Source organism: Desmodus rotundus, chromosome 11 (genome assembly GCF_022682495.2).
Source record: "Desmodus rotundus isolate HL8 chromosome 11, HLdesRot8A.1, whole genome shotgun sequence".
Taxonomy (NCBI): domain Eukaryota; kingdom Metazoa; phylum Chordata; class Mammalia; order Chiroptera; family Phyllostomidae; genus Desmodus; species Desmodus rotundus.
In genome coordinates this window covers 31,878,564-31,905,604 of record NC_071397.1, presented here as the reverse complement: position 1 = coordinate 31,905,604, position 27,041 = coordinate 31,878,564, and the positions used below count along the sequence as shown (strand labels likewise).

Here is a 27,041-nt window from a genome sequence, read left to right as displayed (position 1 = left end):
TTGATTCTTGTATGCACCCTGACTAGAGATTGAACCCACAACCTTGGTGTATCAGGACAACACCATGCCAACTGAGCTTCCCGGCCAGGGCTATACAAAGGCACTTTACCAGCTAGGATATTCCATGGGCTTAGAAGTTAGCTTCCAGGAGTCTGTCAGGCGCCAGTCCTTTCCTTGGCATGTACACAGTCTGAACACCCTAAATCTACGGAGTCAGTCCTTTACTGCACATCCATTTTACGAGTTAAGGGAATCCTCTTTGATCTTAAGTTGCACTGTTTTATCTATCTATGTTAAAGAGATGATCAACCAAAATTAGAGAACCCCTAGAAACACAGTGTTACGGTCCCTGGATTTTAAAAGCCGATTTTACTGCCATGATTATAGAGAAGAGATTTAAGAAAAAGAAGAATAAAAAACATGTCACCAGAAAATATTTGGACCTTACAGATAATATTTTACAAAACATAACTTGCTTGTCAATGAATTTCCTTCCCTTCTACTCTAGTTAATTTCAAATATACTAGCTGTTGAGTAATTAGAAAAGTAGAAAATCAAATCTCTGCTATTGAGAGGCATAGTTCATGATCAATTTAGGCAGGGTATAAGCAACAGAAGAAAAAGGAGGTCAGTTATAAATTGGTCAATTTTATTACCATTTTGGAGAAAGGTTGGACTTACAGCAATGAATAATCCCAGTCCGTGTCCTCAAAGACTTTGCAGACTAGTAACTGGACACACAGCTATGAGGCAATGCAGTAAATGTTAGGATAAAGCCACAGTGAGCTGCAATCAGAGGTGGCAGAGAGAGAGTGATCCCGTTCATGGCAGATGATGGGGAATGCTTGCTTCTTAAAGGAGTTTACTTTGAAGTGATTCATCATGAAAGTACAGAAAAGTTATTGAAGAACCCTTATTATCTGGTCTCCAAATACCTTTCTTAGCCTCTTTCCATTTGCATTTGCTATTCCCTTGTATACATTTCCTTCTTCCCTTGCTCTGTATCCCCATTTCCCTACGACCTCGATGGTATTTCATGTTTCAGAAGAATGTCATTCAAGGCAATAGGAACAGTTACACATAGACCAGAAGATGAAGATTTTATACGTTAATGTTTTCTCCCTTCATAGCCATTTACTGATACACTTTGCTTGCCTTCCAAGACAGCAAGATACTCTGGTTTCCTCCTATTTTTCTGGCCACTGCCTCTCAATCTGTTTTGATGGTTTCTCCTCCTTGAGTACTGCACTCAAGTCAAAGGGCACAATCAAACCAATCCCCCAGTCCCATCATTAGGGGATCTATCTCCTGGGACTACTCCTAACATCAATTCTGTAGCAGTCTGGATCTAATCAGGAAATAGAAATCACACAGTAGATTAAACAGGAGATGTTTAATATAAGAATAAGTGTAAGATATAAAGAATCTCTAAATAGTACTCTAGGGCTGAGGGAGAGTACCCAAGGAAGAATAAACTTGAGATGGGTTCAGATCTCAAGTGCAGAAAGCCTTCAGAGAGCATGGGCTACACAAAGTGGCTTGCAGAGGGAGCAGGAGTTCTGTGTGGACTTCCTGGGCCACAGGTGGGCTGCACACCAGGCCTGCAGAAAGACCAACTGCCTGCTGTGTTGAGCAACTCTCTGGACCACAGGCAGCTGTATGCAGGCCTGATAGGAATCTTGGTTTCTCGGTCTAGTAAGCTGTAGACAGGTTATGGCCCAGGCTTCAAGGTCCCAAAGGGATCACTCTCCGGGCCTGTGCCTGGGATGGGCCTGTGCCTGGGATATGCTCTGTCAGATTTTCTCCTACCCACAAGGCCTTTTCCTCACTCAACCCCCTTCCACTCCCTACAATATGCTGGAAATTGAAGGAAACTTCTTCCTCCTGCCATGTCCCCTCAGCAACCTCTACTGAGAAAGCTTAACATAGTGGGCACTTGAAAAGAGACATGCTTAGAAGAATTCAGTAGTTTATCAGAAAGCATATATTAAAGGGTGTATATGCAACTGAGAGGTAATAAGCTGGTAACTGACACATCTCATACTTCACAAGCTCCAGCCACACTAGTTTGAACAACTAGGCATAGTCCCACCTTAAGTCCTTTTCATTAACTTTTCCTTCTGCCTGGAATACTCTTCCCTGGGTATCCCCTTCTTTATTCTTTGCTCACTCTCCTAGTATTTTAGTGTTGTGCCATTCCTCATTTCTGATCCTTCTTGCACTATTTTCTCCTTTTTAAAAATTTTTATTTACTATTTGAAAGAGAGTGAAAGGAAGGGAAAGAGTGATAGGAATAGAGATGATAGATAGATAGATAGATAGATAGATAGATAGATAGATATATAGATGGATAGATTTGTTGTTCCACTTATCTGTGCATTCATTGGTTGATTCTTGTATATGCCCCAACCAGGGATCAAACCTGCAACTTTGGCATATTGGGAGAATGCTCTAACCAACCAAATTACCTGGCCAGGGCTTTATTTTTATTCCTTTTTCAATGCAGTTTATCATCTTGTATTGTATAATTAACGTATGTATTATATTCATTGTTTCTCCATGTCAAAATGCAAGCTCAATGAGGGCAAGGATCTTTGTGTATCAGTATGTCCCAAGACCCTAGAATAGTAGGCACTCAAATATTTATTGAGTGACTAAGTGAATTACTGAGACAAACATGAAACATAAAGCATAAAGTGCAAAGTCAAGTAGGGAAAATGTATACCCACAAACAAATCTCTTGGTGTTTATTTTTCTTCTAGATAAAGTCCAAGATTCAGGCCCTGGCTTGTGTGGCTCAGTGGACTGAGTGCTGGCCTGTGAACTAAAGGGTCGCAGGTTCAATTCCCAGTCAGGGCACATGCCTAGGTTGCAGGCCAGGTCCCCAGTTGGGGGCATGCAAGAGGCAACCACACAATGATGATTCTCTCCCTCTTTTTTTCCCTCCCTTCCCCTCTGTCTAAAAATAAATAAATAAAATATTTTTTAAAAAGTCCAAGATTCACATCAAGATTTAACTGAAAAGTCATTCGCTCTATGATCTGGACACTGTTTGCTGCAGCCAGTTTGAGCAAGGAACACGTTTTCCTCCTTTGACAGGCCAGCAGCAGAGGTATTTAATTCTGGCCCAGTGGATTGTTGCTTGCATGTTTTGGGATAAGCAAACACCAGTGGACCTTTGAAGACTTTGGAAATGGCTGGAAGACAGCATTAAGTTACCTGCAGAGTCATTTACTGGATTCCATGACAACCAACTAGAATCCTTGGAGGAAAAATTAGAACCATAGAGCAGAGGACTTTAGAATGGAGCAGGAGCCTTGACTGGTGTGGTTCTGTGGGTTGGGTGTTGTCTGCAAACTAGAAGGTTACCAGTTGGATTCCCGGTCACAGTATATGCCTGAGTTGCAGGGCAGGACCCCGGCTGGGGGTATGTCAGAAGCAACCAATTGATGCTTCTCTCTCAAGTCGATTTTTCTCTCCCTCTCTTTCTCCCTCCCTTCCCTTTCCTCTAAAATTGGGGGGTGGGGTGGGAAATGGAGCAGGCATACCCCTGGGCATCCTGGAATACTGCTCCACTACCTTTGCAGTTTTAAGGAAATGGATTTCCAAATTTCAACTTCCATTTTACTCTTCCCTGAACTTGGTTGGCTTGTGAAGGAGCCTAACTACACAACAGTCCTTCCATTTCACAAAGTACATCTCTTGCATCACAATTCAAACTAGGGCTAACTACCCAGGTGTAAGAAAACCTCTTTGTCCTAAAGAAAGACATGTATCAAAGTACTGGATTCAGGGAAACCTTTTAAACAATCCATTGTCAGATAAATGAATAAATAAAATGTGGTATATACATAGAATGGAATTACTCAGTCTTAAAAAAAGGAAGGCTGACACATGCAACAACATGGATAAACCTTGAGGACATTATCTGAAGTGAAATGAGCCAGTTACAAAGACTGTGTGATTCCCCTTCCATGAGGTTCCTCGAGCAGTCAATTCACGGAGACAGAAAGTAGAAGGGTGGTTGCTAGGGGCTAGAGGGAGGGAGCACTGGGGTGTTAGTGTTTAAGCCGGAGAGAGTTCCAGTTGTCCAAGATGAAGAGTTCTAGAGATGGATGGTGGTGATGGCTGCGCAACAATGTGAATGCATCTGCTGTCACTGAACTGTGTGGTATTAAGAAGTAATCAAGGCATCCTAAACCCCAGGGTTCCTGTCATATGTACACCAATCAAGGGCTCGATTTTTGACATAGATTTTTGAAAGCCTGTATTGAGAACTGTGGAATCTGAACAGCCAATGCAGCATGTATTATTTAAAATGTATAATTTTTTATGAGTTTTTGAGAACCAAGGGATAAAACTCACAAATAAGAACTTCATACACATTCTTGAAAATTGTGTGTGCTTTTAAGAAAGCAAAAGTAAATGCTTATTCCATAAAAATAAACATTTATTGCAATTACAGTCAATCTTAATCTCTTTCAGTGTTGTAATAGGTGAACATTTTGTTTTTCCCATTAATTAATAAACTCCCTTTTTTAAAAACTTAACACTGAGAAAGTTTGTAAATTTCAATGGACAAGAGCCTATAGATTACCAAAATTCTTTTAGGCAGTATGCCAGCAAGTGCATCTGGCTGTGAAGACTCCTGAGAGTGTTTCCTGTTTCTTTCGGGGTAGGTTTTTGAGCCAGTGGCAAAGATGACACTGCAGAGGTAGAATATTTGCACCTCTCCTGGGCCCTAGGCGGGTCCGTCCGGTGGCGGTGGGGGCGTGGCCCCCCGTGACCTCCCGCCGTGGGTTCACCTTTCTTGCGTGCTCCCTGGTCAGCTGTTTTCCCGCCAGACTTTCAAGTTTTAAGTTTCGTTTCCGCGGCTGCTCGTTCCTGTTGCCGCGGCGTCTCGAAGCGGGAAGCAGAGCGCGCCAGCCATGGATCCTCAGCGCGGAAAAGCGACGCGCACAGCTTCGAAGGCCGCAGCCGCCACCCTCCAGGTTTCGGTGAAGTCCGCAGCCGCCACCCTCCAGGTTTCGGTGCAGAGTTCGAAGCCCACCCAGACGAAAGCCGCCCCGATGGAGCCCGCCAAGACGAAGCCCGCCCGGAAGAAAGCGGCCCCGACGGAGCCCGCCCAGACGAAAGCCGCCCCGACGGAGCCCGCCAAGACGAAAGCCGCCCCGACGGAGCCCGCCAAGACGAAGCCCGCCCGGAAGAAAGCGGCCCCGACGGAGCCCGCCCAGACGAAAGCCGCCCCGACGGAGCCCGCCAAGACGAAGCCCGCCCGGAAGAAAGCGGCCCCGACGCAGCCCGCCCAGACGAAAGCCGCCCCGACAAAGCCCACCCGGATGAAGCCCACCCCGACGAAGCCCGGCGAGTGTCTGGTAGTCTCCGACGCCGCCCAGCTCGAAGAGCAGAAGTGCTGCTCCACCAGGGCGTCGGGATCCCAGCGGAAAAAGAGCGCCCCTGGCCCCCAGGAGAGGCCGCAGGCACGCGCGCGGGGTGCGCGCGCCCAGAAGGCGCCTCAGAGCGCCGAGGATATTTTGGATGGGCAGGCGGTTCTGGCCGCGCCACCCGCGGCCGAGGAGCCGCTCCTTGCCAGGGTGGGATCTTCCCGCGAGAGGGGCGCGCGCTCCGCTCGGGAGCAGAAGTCCCAGCCCTGGCCCACGGAGGTCCCCGGCCCGCACCTGCTGGTCCCGGCGCCTCGTCTCGCCGGGAGGGAGGCGGCGCCGTGCAGCTGGAAGCCCAGGGCGGTGCTGGAGAAGTTGAGGCTGAGCCGCTGTGAAATCTCAGCAGCAGCGGAGGTTGTGAACAGGGTCGTGGACCACCTGCTACGTAGACTGCAGAGCGGCCCGTCCGAGTTCAAAGGTGTGGAGAAGCTGAGTAGTGGGAGCTACTATGAGCAAGTGAAGGTGAGCTGGCAGTCACCTCCCCTACTGTGCCCCGGGCGCGCGGCCGGGCTTCCTCACCCCTCCCAGCCTCCCCGATATTCCCACCTCCCACGGTCCCTCACTTTCCTTTGGAAGAAACTCGGATTCTAGTGCTATTGTTCTAATTAAAACGACGAACAGTTGTGCTTCCATTTATTCATCACTACACCCAACGATAGAGCCCCCCATATTGATCGCTAGCCACTGTTACTGATCTCAAGACACTGCTATTGGGAGAATTCAAATGCATGGATTCATTCATGCAAGCAGACCCGTATTGTGACCCTCTAATTGTGCTGTCCTTGGTGGTTCCTGGTCAGATTATGACTTGGATGGTTAGGAGCGATCTGCGAAAAAATCCACAAACTTAATATGTCTAAGAAACTTTTTTCTATGAGGACATATGTACTCCAAAGGAAAAATATTTCCGGTCTCTCCCTCCAGCCTTCGCAAGACCCACTGTCTTACCAATTCCTTATAGACATATTATGAGAAGCTCACAGAGAGTGATGTTAAAAGAAATTTAAGAGAAAAACTCCAGATACTAAAAAGCATGCTTCCTAACCACACATTAGCTATAACTGTTTTTAAGTGTGTATTCTACAGCTTTGTTTGTGGGTGGTTGTCACTAAAGCCATCACTCCACTATAAATCAAAGGTTTAGGAGGAGGTTCCTGCCTGGAGTTTCTTTTTTGAACAGTGGCAGTGGTGAGAGTGGACAGCCTTGGCTTGTTCTTGATCTTAAGGAAAACCCTTTTAGCCTTTCCCCATTGAGTATGATGTTAGCTGTGGGTTTGTCATATATGGGCCTTTATTATGTTGACGTATGTTCCCTTTACTCCCACTTGGCTCAGAGTTTTTAATCATAAATGGATGCTGGACTTTGTCAAATGCTTTTTTGCATTTATTGATAAGATCATATGGTTTGTACCCTTCATTTTGTTTACGTGGTTGTACCCTGTTGATTTGTGGATATTGAACTAACTTTGCATCCCAGGAAAAAATACCACTTGATCAGGGTGTATGATCTTTTTAATGTATTCCTGAATTCGGTTTGCTAATATTTTGTTGAGGATTTTTGCATTTATGTTCACCAGGGATATTGTCCTAATTTTTTTGTTTGTTTGTGTGATGTCTTTGTCTGGTTTGGGAATCAGGGTAACGGTGACCTCATAAAATGAGCTTGGGAGCCTTCCCTCCTGTTGAATGTTTTTGGAATAGTACTTTTTTAAAAAAAATTATGTTTGTTGATTTGAGAGAGAGAGAGAGAAACATGGATATAAGAGATGTTTCCCATATGTGCCCTGACCACGAATCAAACCCGCATCCTACGTATGTCCCTCACCTGGAATCGAACCCCGAGCCTTTTGGTGTACGAGACAATGCTCCAACGAACTGAGCCGGACCAGCCAGGGCTGGGATAGTTTGAGAAGGATGGGTGTTAACTCTTCTTTGAATGTTCAGTAAAATTCACCTGTGAAGCTATCTAATCCAGGACTTTTGTTTGTTGGGAATTTTTTGATTTAATTTTGTTGGTAGTAACTGGTGTGTTCAGATTTTCATTTTCTTCTTGAGTTAGTCTTGGAAGATTGCATATTTCTAGGCATTTACCCATTTCTTTGAAATTGTCCAGTTTGTTGTTATATACTGGTAATTGTTTGCAGTATTTTCTTATACACCTTTGCCTTTCTGTGATGACAGTTGTCACTTCTATTTTGTTTCTAATTTTATTTACCTGGCTCCTCATTTTTTTCTTTTTTTACATTTAATTTATATTATTGAAATAACATAATTGAGGAACCTCAGATAACTGTATTTTTTCAGGCATGATAAAAAAAAAATTAAAATCCCTATCATCAAGAAAACCTGGCCTGTATTCCTGGCTTCCTTGCATGCACCTGTCTGAGTGTTGAGGGACAAGGCTGGCCAGTGGCCCCACCCCGTAGGGGAGGGACCTGGAAGACAAAATTGAGCATGATGGAAGACTGCCCCCTTCCAGGGCGGAGACTGGGAGGGGCAGGCCAGGTACCTCTTCTGGAAAACTACCCAACTGCACTGGAGACCTTCAAGAAAAATAAGTGTCCCCAGACTCATGTCCCATAGTACCAACGTACAAAGCCATGATTTCTACAGCCCGGGCTGTTTGGGGCATTATATGCAAACTTACTGCTTGGGCACCACACCATCTCTGAAGAAAAGCCCTAACTCTGATAAGCATTCCTCATAGCAGCCGATATTCAAAATCCACGTATCCCCCCCCATCAGGGCTGGTTTGCCTACTTTTCTTTTTCCTCTGAGTGCTTTTTCTTGCCCTAAAAATACTTATTTAGCCAATAGCCAGGGTCCCATATCACATATTATCAACAGCAGCCACTGGTGCACGTGGAAACCGCTCAACTCTTGAGCATGGGGCACGCAGGTGGGGAGCAGGACAAACGAGCATTGTGAATGGCTTCCTTCTCCCAGGGCCAGAAAGGGTAGAAAAGGAGACAACATGAAGTAAGGCCCTTTGAACAGTCTAGAAGGTCCTTAGCAGCAGCTTCTCTGGAAAGGGAGCAGAAGGGTGGTGCCTGCTGACTCCTCTTCCTCCCCTGGTGGCTTGAGTGCCAGTGCAAAGTCAGCTAGAAGACAGGCAGTCAAGGCCCTAAACTCTAGGGGATGTGATGAGTGTACAGGCATTGATATCCTAGGTGTGGGACACTGGATGCAGGGATGGCTTAGAAGCGCTCTGGTTGATTTTCAGTAGAGTGTTGGAGCAGCTCAAATGCAAGACAGGATCTGGGGAAAGAGAGGTCTCTCTTCCTTAACATTCTTCACACAGTCGGCAACAAGCTGCTTCGTTGCTTTGGGGCAGTTCTTGTATAGCTTACTAAGGTCTGGGAGGCATACCCTCCTCCCACTGTGAAGATAACCTGATCTTGGTGGTTGATGTGGGAGTTAGGTATCTCCCCTGTCATGACTCATACAGTGCAACGCCATAGGAGTAGATGTCAGACTGGAAGCTGGGTTATCCTGCATCAGATCACCTCTGGGGCCATCCACAGCATTGAGCCAGTGGGGCATTCAGTCTGCTGAGAAATATTCCAGTGTAACTTCACTGTTGCCAAACCAGAATCTCCAATTTTCACCATCAGGCCTTCGTGGAGAAATATATTGTTGGATTTCATGTCTCTGTGGATGATGTTCTTTGCATGCAAATGGTCCATTCCCTGAGGCATCATCTATCCAGCGATGTCAGTTGGCTTTGCACTATTGGGTCACAGTCGCCAGGTTGTCCTTTATCATGTACCCCACGAAGAGCAGGGTGTTCACATGCTGTGTTTTGCACAGGACAGCCACCTCGTTCCTGAAGGCCTGGTACTGCTCTGGTGTGGGGTCAACAACCTTTAGGATCTTTACTGCAATGTCTCTGTGCCACTTGCCCTTATAAACAGTCCCAGAGGAGCCTGACCCAATCCGAGCGGAGAGCATCACTTCACTGGCTTCTGTTTCCTGGAATAGCTCGAATCTCTCAGTCCACAAGGCCCAATGTTGTTTTCTGGGTCCTAGATCCTGGTGCCTGGTCTCTCTGTGCTGGCACTGGAGTTTTGGGCTGTAATGAGCCTGCTGGGCTCAGAATATTGGGGCTTGTAGACAAGGCTGCAGGTGAGGCTGATTCACTGTGATGTTGAATTGCATCCTCAAGCATCCTGCTGTCCACAGGCAGGGTGGTGCTGACCATGTGGACATCAGGTGTGGACATCGACCTCTGCCTGTGCCTGTGGCAGACAGAGTGTTCAGAGGAAGGCCTGGAGGTGTAGAATGTGAAAGTGTGGGGTGTGGAGTACCTGTGCTGGGAACTAACAGACATCTGGGAAGTAGACTCTTGCATCCAACGCATTGTCAAAGAAGGCAGTGCTGAGGCCCCACTATCACCAGTAGTGGAGTTTGGAAAACAATGAGTTGTCTGACATTATCCCAGTCCACAGTATAGTAGGTGTTTTGGTGCTGCGGTGCTCATGACACTTGTAGCCACGAGTCTGACATGGAAATGCATTTGGCAGGAGCTTCGGGTACCTGTCACAGGAGGCACGCTTGAGCAAGGTCTTCTGAACAAAGTTGTGTGTTGGGAGGGAAACACGACCCAGGCAATCTACTGGAATGTCTTCTCCAATCAACCAGGTAGCATCAGTATTCCAATCTAAACGTGCCTTTTACCTCTGTGTTCGTGGAGAAGTCTGAACACTGCACAGCACTCGGTTGCAGGCCCCTCGCCCTGAGTGCTTTCATAAGGCAGTTGTGCAAGGTCAGACCATTTCACACATCGACCACCGTTCTTTGCTTGTTTGGCCAGAAAACATGGATAGTGTTTCTTGTCTTGATGCTTGGCTCTGATAGCCACACTGCCGAACAGTTGTGGGGCAATTGCAGCTCGGGCCATCAAACACTGAGTCTTTGAATCCCAAAGCATTGCTGATCATCTTCCAGGCCCCCTGTATGTGATCCATTGCAGCTGACACAATTCTTAAAGTCTGAGGGAGATGGCCCACCTCCACGTCCAGTCCATAGGCCGCTGAATCTGGCCCACTACCTACCTCCTCAGTGAGGGAGGAGGTGGTGGTCCCCAGCCCAAGTGATGGGCCTGGGCAACCCCCAGTCATCATCATTGCACTCATGTTCCTCTCGGTGCCTCAGGGCACATGCCCCAAAACCCAGCCAGCTGGCCCTCTTTGGGGCCCAAAAGGATCAACAGGAGACCCTTCCTGTCTCATATTTCACGCTCCTTCTCATCTTACTCCCACATACCGGATGATGACCCCAGTGCCAACTACCTTACTGTTTTCTTGGTGACTTTGGTTAGCAAGGGTGTCCAACCTGTGGCCCACAGGCTTCATGTGGCCCAGGTTGGCTATGAATGTGGCCCAACAAAAAATTGTAAATTCACTAAAACATTACTTAGTTTTATTATTAAGTTTTATACTGTTTTATTGCTTAGATATGTACATTGTCTGTATTAGTGATTACAAACTTAGGACCTGCTCAACTATTTTCAAAGATAATCGAAACAGCTGCTGCATAATTAGAGTTGTTATGTGAGGACTCCTTTGCTTCTCTGTGATGGCAGATATCATGAAAATTATGCACAGACCTTTTTTTTGCTCATCAGTTTTCGTTAGTGTTTGTGTATTTAATGTGTGGCCCAAGACGACTCTTCTTCTTCAATCGTGGCCCAGAGATGCCAAAAGATTGGACACCCCAGGGTTAAAGGTTTGTCAATCTTGTTTATTTTTTTCAAAGAACCAGCTCTTGGTTTCACTGATCTTTCATATTGTTTTCTTAGACTCTACTTTGTTTATTTCTGCTCTGATCTTTATTATTTCCTACCTTCTATTGACTTCGGGCTTTGTTTTACTTTTTCTCATTTCTGTAGGTGTGTAAGGTTCAATTGTTTGAGATTTTTATTACGTCTTGAGGTAGGCCTGTATTGCTATGAATTTCCCTCCTGGGACAGCTTTTCCTGTGTCCCATAGATTTGGGGTCATTGTGTTTTCATTTGTCTCAAGGTATCTTTTGGTTTCTTCCTTCAGCTCATTGTTAACCCTTTCATTGTTTAGTTGCATGTTATTTAATTTGATGTGTTTGTGTGTTTTTCAGTTTTTTCTTGTAATTGATTTCTAGTTTCATACCATTGTGGTCAGAAAAGTTGCTTGATACAATTTCAATCTTTTAAAATTTATTGTGACTGTTTTGTGTCCCATTGTGGTCTATTCTAGAAAATGTTCCATGTGCACTTGAAAAGAATGTATATTCCCCCCTGGCTGGTGTGGTTTAGTGGATTGAGCACCAGGCTGTGAATGGGAAGGTCATCAGTTTAATTCCCAGTCAGGACACATGCCTGGGTTGTTGACCAGGTTCCCTGTTGGGGATGTGTGAGAGGCTGTTGACTGAGGTTCCTCTCATGCATCAATGTTTCTGTCTTTCTCTCCCTTCCTTCTTCTCTCTCTCTCTCTAAAAATAAATAAATAAAACTTTATAAAAAAGAAAAGAATGCATATTCTGCTTCCTTTGCGTGAAATGCCCTGAAGATAATCGATTAAATCCATCTGGCCTAATGTGTCATATAAGACCATTATTTTCTTGTTGATTTTCTGTTGGGAAGATCTATCCATTGATGTCAATGGGGTGTTGAAGTCCCCCACTATGACTGTATTACTATTGATTTTTCCCTTTATATCCATCCATATTTGCTTTATATATTTATGTGCCCCTATGTTGGGTGCATAAATGCTTACAAGTGTTATACCCTCTACTGGATTGATCCCTTTATCATTATATAGTGTCCTTCCTTCTCTCTTATTATAGCCTTTGTTTTGAAGTCATTTTATCTGATCTAAGCATTACTATTCGGGTGGCGCAGCTTTCTGATCACCTGAACTGGGTGCTCCAGGAGTGTCCCCTGTGTGAGTTGTGTGTGCCATCCTGTTATTTGAGTTAGTTAGTTGATTGCTGTTGGCACGTCAGTGGGTGGGATTGACACTCAGGTTGCCTGGCTGTGAGGATTGGCTGTAGCACAGCATACGAGCTGCTGTGCAGAGGCTGACCCCTCACAGTGGAATTTGTCCCAGTAGGGTTTGGTGCCTGCTGACACTACCCTTTGCCTGCACTGCTAATGGAGCTAATTAACTGCGTGGTGCTCTGTTGTGGCCTGAAGTCTGACACCGAGTGTATTGGTTTTGGGGACTCTTGGGAGCGGCTCTGGTACTGGGCCAGTATCAGATGCTGCCTGTGCTGGGCCTGGATGCCTGTGAGAGTGGCCATACTGTGAACCGAGGCAGACTGGCACCAGTACTGGGTCTGGGGAAGATCAGCAAAAGGCACCAGACACCTTAATACTGCCACTGCCTGCCAGCTGCCTGTAAGGCTCAGCAGCTGAAAAGCCTTGGGCAGCATTCAAGTTGGATGAGGCAGGGTCTCAGGGAGACACCAGGCTGGGGCAAGTGGTGTTTACCAGGTTAATGCAGATTCAGATTTGGTGCCAGTGCTGAGCTTGCGGCCTCTCAGCAAAAGTCTCAGGGTGCACTGAGGGCAGCCACCACCTGCTTAGGGCCAATGGACCTTCGTGGTGGGGCAGGCAGGGTTCCCGCGGCCATCAGGGTGGTGCTAGTGAAGATTTCATCATGTGGGGAGAGGGCTCAACACAGGGACCATAGCAGCTGTCCCTCCCATCCATCCAGCCCTAGTTCGGAAGCCACATGACTCCGTTTCTCCTGGCTGTCTCTGGTGCCCCTGCCAGAGCACAGGGTGAGAGCCTGCGAGTGAGAGTCTGTGTGCCAGCTCTTTAAGGGGATGCCTGGGTTTAAGCAGCATTCTATCTCACTCAAACGGATCGAATCCCCACTGATTTTCACAGCCAGATGTTATGTGGGCTCCTCTTCCTGGCACTGGTTTTTTTGGCTGGGGATCCTGGCATGAGCTGAGATCCCTCGCTCCTCAGGGGGGAACCTCTGCAGCTGACCTATCCCTCCAGATTCTCAACTGCCACACGTGGGCATGAGGCCAGCCCATGTCATGTCTCTGCCCCTCCTACCAGTCTCAATGTGGCTGCTTCTTTATACCCTTAGTTACAGGACTTCTCTTCAGGTAGTCTTCAGATGGTCCTCCAGGTTGATTATTCTAAAATTTAGTTGCGATTCTGATGTGGTCATGGGAGGAGGTGAGTACAGTATCCACCTACCCCGCCATCTTGGCCAGAATCATTCAGCCATTTTTCTTCTCCTTTAAAAAAAAAATTTTTTTTTTATTCAGCCATTTTTCTTAAATAAGTCCTCCTCGAGTCATTACAAACCTGTAGTTAATTTACAGGGTTTGGGAAGAGTTGAGTTAGACCATTTCTGCCTATGTTTCTTACTACTTTTATGGAAAAGTGTATTTTCAGAGGCTCTTAATTTATTCCCACTGACATCACTTTAAATGTTATACTTCTACTGTATGTTGTAGTCAGGTTTGGCTCCCACAACAAAATGCTATAGACTGGGCGGCTTAAACAACAGAAATTTATTTTCTCGCAGTGCAGGAGGCAACAGGGTTAGGTTCTGGTTAGGACTCTCTTCCTGGGAGATGGCCGCCTTCTCCCTGGGTCCTCACTGTGTTCTTGGTGTGTGGGCACAGAGAGAATGCAGTTGTCTCTCTTCCTCTTCTTACCAAGTCACCAATCCTATCAGATTGGAACTCCACCCACATGATCTCATTTAACCTTAATTACACCTTGAAAGTTCCGTTTCCAGGTACAGGCACGTTGGGGGCTAGGGGTTCAATATGTGAATTTTGGGGGGAGACTCATACAGCACAGCACATCTCCGTTTGGACTAGCAACACTTCATTTGGTCCGTAGGCACAAGGCCAGTTAGCTGCGTGTTGAACAGTGCAGGCAGTGCTGCACTTGAAGCACACTCCTAACTAAAGAAGAGCTGCGGCATTTTTGTACAGTAAAGACAAGCGTCTGTTATGATTGCTTTAATTATTGTTATTATGAGGATGGAAAAGGTTCTTCGAAGGTCGTACAAATGCTGGTCCTAAGACGCTAATAGCGTACATGACTTGGAGCTCCCACTCATTTGGGTGACCAGTTGAAACAAGGAGGTGGCCCCTGCGCCAGAGCCGCTGGGTGAGGACACACGTCTTTGAGACCGTTGTGACGGGAGGGTGGCTGCAGTGTGTGTGCCGCTGTGTGTAGAAGCCAGCACCTTAGTGGCCTTTAATATTATAGAGGCTTCCACTCAGAATCAAACTAGCACAGGTTTTAAAAGCTTACATGATATCATTTAAAACTATTATAAATTACAAAAATGGTTCGTACTCATGGTAAAAAAAACAGTGATTAGAGAACCTACAAACTAAAACCAATAATACTCTCCCGGCTCCGCTAGTCCCATTCCCAAAGGGTATAAATGGTAGGAGTCTTGCTTTGAAAAATTTTAAGAGAAGAATTTCAGTTGCTGCAAAATATTCACAAGCAAACATTTCACTGCTGTTTTTGCTTTTTCTTAGGTTTCTTCTCCTAATGAATTTGATATTATGTTCAAACTGGATGTCCCCAGAATTGAGCTAGAAGAATATGGCAACAGTGGTGCCCATTACTTGGTGAAGTTCAAAAGAAATCCCCAAGGAAATCCTCTGAGTCAGTTTTTAGAAAACGAAATATTATCAGCTTCAAAGATGCTGTCTAAGTTTAGGGAAATCATTAAGGAAGAAATTAAAAACATCGAAGGTAAGATTTTGACTTTTCATTCTTAAAGGTCTAATCACACCTAATAACTGCCCCTGTACGCTCCCTCCTGATCTTTGTTGACCTCCCTGCGCCACACTGTTGACTACTGCCTCCTAGCAGCGACTCTTTGCTCTTGATTTTATCCTCCTACATTTTCTTGGTATTCTTTTACAATGTTGATTGGCTCTGTTTTGGTCTCCATTGGGTATTCACTGAGCACATGTGGCTGAATGAAATCCCAGCATCCCCTCTGGAAGCCTGCAACTTGTACACACAAGTTGCAGTGAGTTCTCTGAAGGGAATGAACTGGGAGAAGTAGCAATTTGAGTGGTGGAGCAGGGCCCTGAGGCAGCAAAGAGGTTGGCAAGCTCAGGACGCAAAAAGAGGCCCAAGTGAGCAAGGGGAGGAGTGATGTGAAATGAAGTTGAAGAGGAGTCTAGGGACCATATTTACTCAGGATTTGTTATTTAAGAAAATATAAGCAATTAGAAAAAATATCTCCCCTTGGCTGGACTTGTAGATCCTGGACAGGAGTTCAGATTTTATTACATGTTCATCGAGAAGCCAGGTTTTAATAACAAAATAATGATTGGCTTTGTGTTTTTAAAACTTGATTCTGGCTTCTAAGGAGATGTTATAAGAAGGCAAATAGGAGATTAGAAAGGAAAATACTGTGATAGTTCAAATGAAAGATGCGGGTGGGGTGGGGTGGGGTGGGGTGGGGTGCTGGGGCTGGAGGGAAGCAGAGCCAGCCCAGCTGCGGCAGTGCTTCCTTGTGGGCCGAGTGCAGGGGTGAGGGGGGTGGGACTGCAAAGGGCTCCCAGGTGTCTGGGTGGGGCACCTGTGTAGATTGTGCCATTTACTAAGATTGCAGGGATGGAGGAGGAACATGTTTGGGGGGATAAATGAAGAGTAGGCTTTGGATATGTTGTTAGAGATTCCTGTGATGTGTTCGGGTGAATGTGTCAAGAATGTATTTGGATATGGGTTTGGAGTTCAGAGGATACATTTGGGCTGCATGTCAACATATATGTGGTATTGGGAGTGGATGAGATTACTTAGGCAGAGAGTGTAGATTAATCATTAATTTAATCAGTACTCATTGATTATGTACTGCGACAGGGGTCTAGATGTTTGGAATATATTAACAAACAAATAGAAAAAGACCCCCACCCTTCTGTACTTTATAATTACGTAAGGGCAGATACACAATTAACAACAAATGGCAACCATAATTATCTTGTGTACCGAAAGTAGTGAAGTTCTCTGGGGCAAAAGTATGCAGAGTGAGAGGGATCAGGATGGGAGAAATTGGAATGATAAGTAGAGGGGTAGGAGGAGGATCCCATTAGAAGTTGGGGGGCAGAGAAGGAGGAGTGGTCAGTGTTTAGAATGCTGCGGACATTCGGAAAACCACTGGATTTGGCCTTTGGTTTTGTGGGATTGCTGGGAACTTTGACTTAGCCGTTTCAGGGGGTCATGAGCACACAAGAGAAAGAGGGCAGGCATATAGTAGAGACAGCAGGTGTAGGCTGTTCTAGAAAGTTTTGGCTGAGAAGGTAGTACAGAGATGGGTAAGTAGGGGGTGAGGCTGATATAGAGTAAAGAAGAGGAATATTTTAGAATGAGAAACACTGGAACCCTTTGTGTGCGATTAGGAAAGATACAGCAGGGCAGGGGAGTCCACTGATGCAGGAGTGGGAACAATTGAGGGGGTAAGATGCTTGAGGAAGTGAGGATCCAGAGGCCATGGCTGGGTGGCCTTTGAAAGATGGATGGACACTTCCTAGGTGGTCATAGGAGGAAGAAGGGTATAATGGGTAAGATGAGAGTAGATTTGCAGATTTCTAATAAGAAAATGAGAGTGTTCCGTAGGATTTTCTCCTTGGTGATCTCTGCTCTTTCTCACTGTGGTTTCTTCAGAAGTCTTATCTGGGAGGAATCTTTAGCTATTGCTTGTCCAACCCCAAATCCCAAAGGCAGTATCTGTCATCTGGAGGTCCTTCCTGAATTTCTGACCACCATAGCTACTTGCCCTGTGGCCACCTCCACTTGGGTGTCCCTCAGGGACCTACAGCTCAGCGTGTCTAAAAGGAAGCTCAACCATTCTTCCTCCTGCTTAGTCTCTGTCACAGAACAGAAACAGCACCAGTCCTGTCCTGAGCTGAAACCCTGCAACGGCATCCCAGTGTCCCAGGACTCCTGCATCCCCCCACCCCACCCCCGTCTCGTAGATTCAGTCCGTTTACCAGCGCCGCTGACTTGAATCTCTTTGATTGCTCTCATTTCTGCTACCTGTATCTTACAAAAACCCTACATATTTAATATGTGCAATGTGATGCTTTAACGTACATATACATAGTGCAATGATTCTACAGACAGGCTGATTAACACGCCATCTCACATAGTTAGCTCTTTTTGTGTGTGGTGAGAGTACCTGGAACCTACTCTATTAGTGCAGTATTTAATTCTGTGCCGTGTCCGGTGTGCGTTATGTAGTATTAATGCCAGGCATCATGCTGTGCGTTAGATGTATAGACTCACCTACGCAACTGCCCCTTTGCCGCCTTCGATCAACAACTCCCAATTCCCCCGCCGCTGCACCTCTGTAAACCACCATGCCACTCTCTGCTTCTGTGTTTTCTACTTTTTCAGATTCCACATATAAGTGAGGTCATGCAATATTTTTCTTTCTGTGTCTGGCTTATTTTCTCCCGGTTCATTCATGGTCTGCAATATCTCCGAGGTATGCCTGTATATACCACAATTTCTTTTTTATTCTTTCTCTTTTTAAACTTAAATTTTTTTTTAAATTTTATTGTTGTTCAATTACAATTGTCAGCATTTTCTTCCCACCCCTCTACCCCACCCCAGCCAAACTTTTTAAAAATTGTTTTTCAAGTACAGTTGTCCCCATTTTCCTCCCACCACTCCCCTCCACCCCACAGATTGCCACCTCCCACCCTCCATCCTACCCGCCTTCCACAATTGCTTTATCCATTCACTCGTGGATGGACTCCTAGGTCGTTTCCATTATTGCCTGTGGTGAGTAACACCGCAGTGAATGGGCATTGCTCCCTGTGTCTTCGTGCTCCCTGCCTCTGTGCCAGCACAGGCCCCCAGGCTCTTGTGTGCAGCCTTGTCTGTGGTCTTTGTTTCCCTCTCTCATGTTTCCCTCTGTGGTCTTCTTGATCACATTGCTCCTTCCTGCTGCTCATCTGGCCTCTTTTCCAGGCTTCCCTCCAAACTGCCACTCACCAATTTAAATGAAAATTTAATCAAAGCATTCCTAGACCCCAAAGTCTTCAGGTGCTCCCATCATACATGCTAGACAGATGCTTGACAGGGCCTCCCGCCAAGATAGTACCAGTGAGTATTGGTTAAACGAGTAAAACACCTTGCCTTATGGGGTCAGATTCTGCATTAGAACTAATTTTCACCTTAACACTCTATAGATCTCCAATTAAAGTTTTATTATTTTTCCTATGTCTTCAAGAACATTAGATTGATAAATCCTCACTTTTCCTTTTATATGTTTAAACAGATCTAGACATCATTATGGAGAGGAAGAAGAGAGGGAGTCCTGCTGTAACACTTCTTATTAGAAAACCTAAAGAAATATCTGTGGATATAATCTTGGCTTTGGAAGTGAAAAGCAGCTGGCCCAAGAGCACCGAGGAAGGCCTGTTCATCAAAGACTGGCTTGGAAAGAAATATAGGAGAGGCCTAAGACTGCAGCCATTTTATCTGGTACCCAAGCATGCAAAGGAAGAAAACCAATTTCAAGGTATCTTGAATGTGAAAGTTAATTTATTTAAAGACACACAAAAAAGTTGTTAATGTTATATACGAGGGCAGTAAAAGATCAGCTATTGCTTGTGGCACTTCCAGAGTCATCAGGCTAAGGAGGCTACAAGGTGGGAGTTAGGTGAAAGATGGAATTGCACAGGGCCTAGTTGTAGTTGTAATACCAAATATTCAGCTTTAAAACATCTGCTAGCCCACATTGAGTGGTATCTATTTACTTTGTCTCTAATGAAGAAAGGCAGCGCTGGCCTTGGAGTCCGCCTGCCCTGGGTCTGGGTCCTGAGACCTCTCTTACCAGCTGTGTGATCTTTGGCTAGTTCCCAAGCCTCTCCAAACGATACTTTATTCACATTTCTTAGTTTTCACCTGTGTCCTTGTTCTGTTCCAGGGTCCCATCTAGGACACCATATTACATTTCGTCACCGTGTCCCCTTAGGCTCCTCTTGACTGGAACACTTTCCCAGCCTTGCCTGGTTTTTGGCGGCCGTGGCAGTCTGAGGCGCACTCACCAGGTGTTGGGTAGCATGCCCCTCGTACGGCATGTGCCTGGTGTTTTTGTTATGATCACGCTGGAGTTCTGGGTTTTTACCAGAGTGCTAAAGTGCCGTGTTCATCACATCATGTGAAGGAAACATGTCATGAACATGACTAAGCACTGTCGATGTTGACCTTGATCAGCTGGCTGAGGTCGTGTTTGTCAAGTTTCTGCACTGTTAAGTTACTCGTTTCCCTCCTTTTCATATTGTACTGTCTGGAAGGCGGTCACTTTGCACAGCTCACACGTAAGGAGAGGGGATTGTGCTCCACCTCTTTAAGAGCAGAGTATTTACACAGATTTTTTGGAATTCTTCTGCATGGAAGATTTGTCTCTTCTTCCCCTTTTATTAATTTTGTTAACCACTTATATCAAGGTGGATTCATAAATATTTGTTTTATACTTTGGGCTATAATGCAGTACCATGTTATTCATTGTATTGTTGCGATTGTTCCAGCTTTGGCCTTTAGGAGCTCTCTTCATTTGGTTCCCTGTGGCCTTTGGACATGCCCCCAAATTGTGGGGGATGTTTGTTTTTTCAGCACTCACTCACTTTCTGGCTGTTCAAGATGCTTCAGGCACATCTTGTGTATTTCCTGTATCAGTCCTAGAATCAGCCATTTCTCCATGGAGTCCTGGATCCTTTGATTGGAGAATGTACTAGAAACCACGAACTGGGTGCTGTGTGATTGTGTGTTCTGTTACTAGGGTGTCAGCCCTCTCAGCTGAAGGAACAAGGAAATATATGTATGTGTACTAACCCTACTCTGAACCATGTCTCTAAATATTTTATATGTTATCTACCTGTTGTCTATATTATTACCCATGAGTTCATCCTGTTTAATTAGATTCCATTACCACATGGGTCATTCTCTCTGTCCTTGCTGTCTGGCATCTCTCATTCGGACAGTGAAACACCTGACTCCCCATCTGCCACCTATTTACTTAATTGTTCAGTTCACACACACACACACACACACACACACACACGTAGTTGTTTCCAAACGTAAAGCCGTTCCTCCCCGGGAGACGGGTATCTGTTTCACTGCAGTGCGTAACCCCATTGCCGAAGCAATTTAGGTCAACACCTTTTGCCCCCACCTCATTCAAGAAGGTTGTTTTATACATCTGTAACGCAGTTAGAGTCCCTTTTCACAGTCTACATATTTTCTGAGATCCTTTGACCTCGTAAATCATTTTTTTAAGTTTATGTACATTAAGGTTCATTCTTTCTGCTACAAAGTTCTTTTTGACAAGGGCATTGTATCACGTATCTACCCTTACACAATAGTTTCAGTGCCCTAAAAAGTCCCTTGTTCTTCACTTACACAACCCTTCCCATTCCCAACTTCTGGCAACCACTGATCTGTTTACCATCTCTATAGTTTTGCCTTTTCTGGAATGGCATAAATGAATGTCATAAATGGATTCATACCGGAGCAATGAGCAGCACATGTAGCTCAGCGCCTCCTTTTCCGTATGTTCCTCGTCCACGTGTTGGAGAGCTCTTACACACTCTTCATTCCGCTCTATGAAAACCTTTGCCTGCCCTTGCTCTACACGACACCGTCATACTAGTATACTGTAAGTCTCGATATCTGGTACGGCACGTTTTCCCACTTTGTCTTTCTTCATGAGTGTTTTAGATGTTCTTGACAGTTTGTGTTTTCATAAAAATTTCATAAACATTGTCAAGTTCCACAAAGCATTGTTTTTGGAATCTTGATTGAGACTACATTGAATCTATAGATAAATTTGGAAAGACTTGATGTACCTGTAATACTGAGTCTTCCAGTTCATGGTCAGGTGCATATCTCTATTTATTGGGTTGATGAGAAAGTTTGTTTGGTTTTCTTCTAGACAGTTGCTCTAGTAGTGCTTAGTTGTCTTTAACATCATTCCAAACAATTTTGTTAGATTGTATTTTGACAACTGTCATATCAGCTTGAATTTAAAAAATTTATCAAAATTGGTGAATTTTTGTACAGCCATTTTATTAATTTTTTAAAAGTTTTTATTTAGTTAGTTTTAGAGATAGGGGAAGGGAGGGAGAAAGAGAAGGAGAGAAACATCAATGTGTGGTTGCCTTCGTACTCCCCCACTGGGGACCTGGCCTGCAACCCAGGCCTGTTCCCTGACTGGGAATTGAACCGGCAACCCTTTGGATCACAAGCTGGCACTCAATCCACTGAGCCACACCAGCCAGGGCAATTTTTATTTTCATTCATAAAGATTTTATTTATATTTGAGAGAGAGGAGGTGGAAGGGAGAGAAACATCAATCAGTTGCCTCTTGCACGTCCCCTACCACAGACCTGGTAGGAAACCCAGTCATGTGCTCTGACTGGGAATCAAACCAGTGACCTTTCAGTTCTCAGGCCAGTACTAAACCAACCAAGCCACTCAGCCAGGGCTGTAAACTGAAGAATGCACTGAACTCACACATACCTGTCACCTAGCTTCTTTTTATTTTCCTCATACACAATTCTATCATCTATCGATAATGATAGCTTTGTTTCTCTCTTTCCAGTGCTATAGCCCGTATTATGCTCCCTAGGATAGCTGGTGCATGTTGAACAGAAAGGAATAGCAGACATCCTGCCCTCCTGATTTCAAAGGAAAAAAACCTCAGTTTTTTACTTTATATCACCATGTTGCTGTGTTCTTTTTTTAATCTGTCTTCCATCCGATCAAATTTCCATGCAGATTTAAATTGCTGAGAAGGCTTTTTTTACAATGACGAATAAATGTTAAATTTCATTACCTGCATGTTCTACTTTGTTGAGATGATGATGTCTCTCCTCGATCTGTTAATGTGACACGTTGTATTCATTTTTAAATTATAAATCAATCATGCATTTCTGCTGTGAAACCAACTAGGTTGTAGGACAGTCAGAGCTTCCAAGAGCTAGCCATGGTGAAACTTGGGGAGAGGGGGAGAAATCTGTTCTCACAGAAACTCTCCCAAGGAACAGAAGTGTCTCCTAATTCATTTTACATGAACACCAAAACTCGGAAAGGATGGTTTTTGAATCAGTTGATTCAAATTATTATTGAAATGAAATATTAACAAACTGATTTTTGCCATGTATAGGAAATAATATATCTTACATGGCTAATTCTATGAAGCCTCCTCCCACCATTTTTTCTTATGTCTGTCCAATTGTTTGCTTCAAATGACTTCTTTTAAAATGTAATTATGTTATTTATCTGTTCACTTCCTTGGGTCTCTCTCCTAGAAATTTTTGAGAATGATATTTTTTTAATGTACGAAGTCACTTCTATGTTGTGTTGTTTGTGTGTGGACGTTTTTGGTAAAATGCTTTTCTATTTTTCTTTTGGAAATTAAGAGGACACCTGGCGGCTGTCCTTCTCTCACATTGAAAAGGACATTTTGAAAAATCATGGACAACGTAAAACATGCTGTGAAACTGATGGAAACAAATGTTGCAGGTAACTTCTTACTTTGTTCAATGAGGCCTTACATATAAAATGTTCTTTTTTTAACTGACTCCATAACTCAGACCTACAGATGATCATCGCTGGGTGAGTCCTGGGGTGAGCGCACGGCTGGACCGACCTGGAGTATTATCTAGAGGGTGCGCCTGAAACCAGGGAAGCCAGCTCCAAGGAACCAAGGGAGAGTGCTGTTAGAAGTCAAGGCCAGGGGCCATAGTCCTGAACCTGGATCAGATGGATGTGTGAGGAGGACAGAATAAGAGGGTGTGAACACCGTCCATGAGCAGCCATGACAGCTGGTTGTGTCTCAGTATTCTGGTTGCTTCAACATAATGAAAGTTAATGTCACGTAACAGGAGGGCGCCAGAGGTTCACTCTTGTGGATCCTGGTGCTTGCTTTGTGATGGTTTGACTACATTGAAGGCCAGGGACTGACTGGCTGAATTTGAAACCACGCTGAGAGATGGGCAATTATTTTTCATGGTAGCGTACACACCATAAAGAAGTCAGATTGAAAGGGAATTGTTCATTTGAGTTTCTCAGGTTGCCCAGTATAATGGTCACAAAAGTTAAAAGGTCAGAGCATTATGGTAAGCGAATAAGCCAGGCAGTAAAGACAAATACCCTATGGTCTGACCTATGAGTGGAACCTAATCAACAAGGCTAGCAAGCAAATATAACCAGAAACATTGAAATACAGAAAAAACGGACAGAAACTGGAGGGGAAGGGGGAGAGGGATAATGGGGTAAAATATGGGGAGGCTCATCAAGGAACATATATGAAGGACACATGGACAAAGCCAATGGGGGGTAGGATGGAGGGTAGGAGGTGTGGATGGGTGGGGTGGGAGGGAGTGGTGGGGGAAAAATGGAGACAACTGCACTCGAACAACAATAAAAATATCACTAATAAATAAATATAATTTAAATACCATGTTAAAAACATTGTAATAATCAGTACACTATTTTTAATTTTTTAAAAAAGGTCAGAACCACAATGTCCAACTCAGGACACAGGAGGCTCTTCAAGGCTTCACGTGCAGGCCTTGGAGCCAGCAGCAGGAAAAATGTTTGCTGATGTGGTTAAATATTTTCGAAAACATTAAGTTTTGTCAACTAAACAGCTGGATGGGTAATATAAATATTTGTAGCCTAACAAAGCAAAATCATTGGCTGAATAATTCAAATATTTGCCAGTTTCACATTGAATTAATCCTGATTCAATAAAATATTTAACTTAGGAATGGGGAAGAGGAAAGAAGTATATATTGGAAAAAATAGGTTTTAGAGTAACTATACTTATATTTATATTTCTTCATTTTTTGTGTATTTTTATGTATTATACTATCAGTATTGTTTATTGTATCATCCTGAAAGATGCTTAAAGCTCTTTGTGGAATGAAGGATGTTATAAATAAGTAAAAATCAATGGTTTTCTTTTTCTGTTCAACAGGAAAGATTGTTTAAAACTAATGAAGTATCTTTTAGAACAGTTGAAAAAGAAGTATGGAAACCGAAAGGAACTGAAGAAATTCTGTTCTTATCATGTGAAGACTGCCTTCTTTCACGTGTGTACCGAGTACGCAGATGACGGCCTGTGGCAGCCCAGAGACGTGGAGCTCTGCTTTGATAGGTGCCTGGAGTGTTTCCTTCAGTGCCTCAGGGAAGAAAGTCTTCCTAATTATTTTGTTCCTGGAGTCAATCTGTTCTCTCAAGATGAGGTTGACAAATTAAGTAAAGAATTTCTGTTAAAGCAAATTGAATATGAAAGAAACAATGGATTTCCAGTTTTTAAAGAATCTTGAAATTATATTTTTAAAAAGAGTGAAGAATTAGAGTGACTTTGCAATAGTTGCAATGTTTGAAATTTGTCACAGCCATGATTGATGAAAATGAATGTAAACAATTTAACTCCGTTTGTCTTAATAAACTCTATTATAAAAGGCTTGATTATTTTGGGAAAGAAATTAGTCAAGGAATACAAAGCAAAAAGAGTATTTAAAATCTAAAAGCTTTACCAGATTGGAATGGAAAGGATACATATCACCTTAATTAAATTAGTCAAGCACTTATTGAACACCGCTTTTTTTAATAGCACCTCTCTCCTGGCACCAGTGTGTGGAAGGTTGCAGAAGACAGTACATTAGAAACGGTCATAGCCTCCATTAAACCGGCGGGCTTTGTTCAACACACAGGTATATTTGGAAGCAGTGTCCTGTCCTCAGTGTTAGGGTAGGTAAGAATGAAATGAAGAAATACGTTCTACGTTGTCTTTACATGTCTCAGGAAATTCATAATCTTACAGGAAAATATTGAGTAAGTTAATACATGTGGGTAAATATAAAACACGTAACTTTTTTTAGTAGCACTTTTATATATGTTTCTGAAAATGGGATACATACACACGGTATGAAACTGAAATAAAATATCACCCCTTCTCAGTGCTCAGGCAGCAATTAACTTCGAGGGAGCTGCTGTGTACTTCTTTATTACTATATTTTGCTACATTTTCTTTTTTGGCTATTTTGCTTTCTAGAAGTGTGTAAAAGTACATTTCAGATACAGTCATGTGCCACATAATGACAGGCCACATGTATGATGGTGGCCCACAAGGTTATAGTGGAGCCGGAAAATTCCTGTCAACTAGTGATGCAGCCGTGGTCACGCCACAGCGCACACAGCCCATTCCTCACGTGTCTGCTGATGCTGAAATGGAATTACATTTTTATCTGGTGTAAACAAACCTGTGCTGCCAGTCAAGCAAAAGTATAACACATGCAGTTACGTACAGTACATACTACTTCATAATGATAATAAATGGCTACATTACTGATTTAGGTATTTATTACACTACACCTTTAACATTATTTTAGAGTACTATTTCTACTTACAAAACAGTTTGCTATAAAAGAGTATGCTGTGTTACATTGGCAGCAGCCTCATACATCTTACGTTTTCTCTTTTTAAAATAAATTTATTGACTGATTGTAGAGAGAGAGAGGAAGGGAGCTGTTTCCTACATCATATGAGCCCTGACTGGGGATCAATCAAACCCACAAACTTGGTGTATTGGGATGACTGAGCTACCCAGCCAAGGCTTAGATTTCTCATGTAGTTGACTGTATCAGTCTTACCTCTTTTGGTTTATGTATTTTGTAGATCTTGTTTCACAATCTACTGTGTTTGAACATACTAAGACCAAAGTTAGACATTTGGAGGAGAGATTTGGGGACAATGAATGATAAATAAAAACTATGCAAACAAAAAATCCAAGCTACTTCAGGAAAGAATGAATGTGTTCAAAGAAAAGTGATCAGTCTGATTTGAGAAATTAGCTCAGTTGTAAGTATTTGTGAAATCCAAGTATCATAACCATTGACCGTTAATCAAAATTATGATTAATTCTAGGGGGAGGATAGAGTAAGAGGCCGAGTGCTTTTGTGGTGATAGTGGGGGTAGAGTAGGTTGGATAGTATTTGGTTCCTATTGTTGCATAACAAGTTACCACAAACTCATGACTTAAAACATTACACATTTACGAGGTCCGGAAAAAGTCAAGCCATTGTTAACATATAAAGAACAGTTTGCAAGACATTGACGTAACCTGGCAGCCAAGGAGAGTGGACTGGAATGCGCATGCCTGTACAATGATGATTCACTGAGCTAGTCAGTTGGACAGTAGATGCTGTTGAGTGAGCATGTGTACTGTGTGGCTGTCACATTCAAAATGACTGAGCGAGTAGAGCAATGAATCTGCATCAAATTTTGCATTAAGCTTGAACGTTCCTCTGTGGAAACTTTTTGGATGAGTCAGAAGGCTTCCAGAGATAATGCAATGAGTGACTGACAGATCTAAAGTCAATATATATGTCCAATATATACAACTGCCTCATTCTTTCTGGTGTTTGCATTTTATGCATCGCAGCTGAATTGCGATGAATATTCAGATTGCTGTTGTTTTCTAGAGATTTTATTTAGGTACAGAAAGGACAATGGCTTGAATGCTATTTTTCAGTTTTGATACCAGTTATGCTAGCTTTGTGGACTGAGCTCTGACAAACGCATTGTTTTGA

General features: G+C 43.8%; 1 protein-coding gene and 1 pseudogene across 1 annotated transcript; one reads left to right on the top strand and one right to left on the bottom strand.

Moving 5' to 3' along the window:
- Positions 1-4,785: 4,785 nt before the first annotated feature.
- Positions 4,786-24,987, top strand: CGAS (cyclic GMP-AMP synthase). Its single transcript, XM_024576593.4, has 5 exons — positions 4,786-5,903; positions 14,949-15,168; positions 18,713-18,955; positions 22,860-22,962; positions 24,422-24,987. Exons 1-5 carry the CDS (start codon positions 4,929-4,931, stop codon positions 24,771-24,773), a joined length of 1,893 nt encoding a protein of 630 aa, XP_024432361.3. The 5' UTR covers positions 4,786-4,928; the 3' UTR covers positions 24,774-24,987.
- On the bottom strand, positions 8,566-10,408 carry LOC112319248 (RAF proto-oncogene serine/threonine-protein kinase pseudogene; annotated as a pseudogene).
- Positions 24,988-27,041: the final 2,054 nt, after the last annotated feature.

Bases quoted from the DNA above. Each gene is read 5' to 3' on its own strand.
- CGAS (XM_024576593.4), top strand. From the start codon at position 4,929: ATGGATCCTCAGCGCGGAAAAGCGACGCGCACAGCTTCGAAGGCCGCA. The intron at 15,169-18,712 runs GTAAGATTTTGA...ATGTTTAAACAG, and splicing joins AGAAATTAAAAACATCGAAG to ATCTAGACATCATTATGGAG. The intron at 22,963-24,421 runs GTAACTTCTTAC...TCTGTTCAACAG, and splicing joins GATGGAAACAAATGTTGCAG to GAAAGATTGTTTAAAACTAA.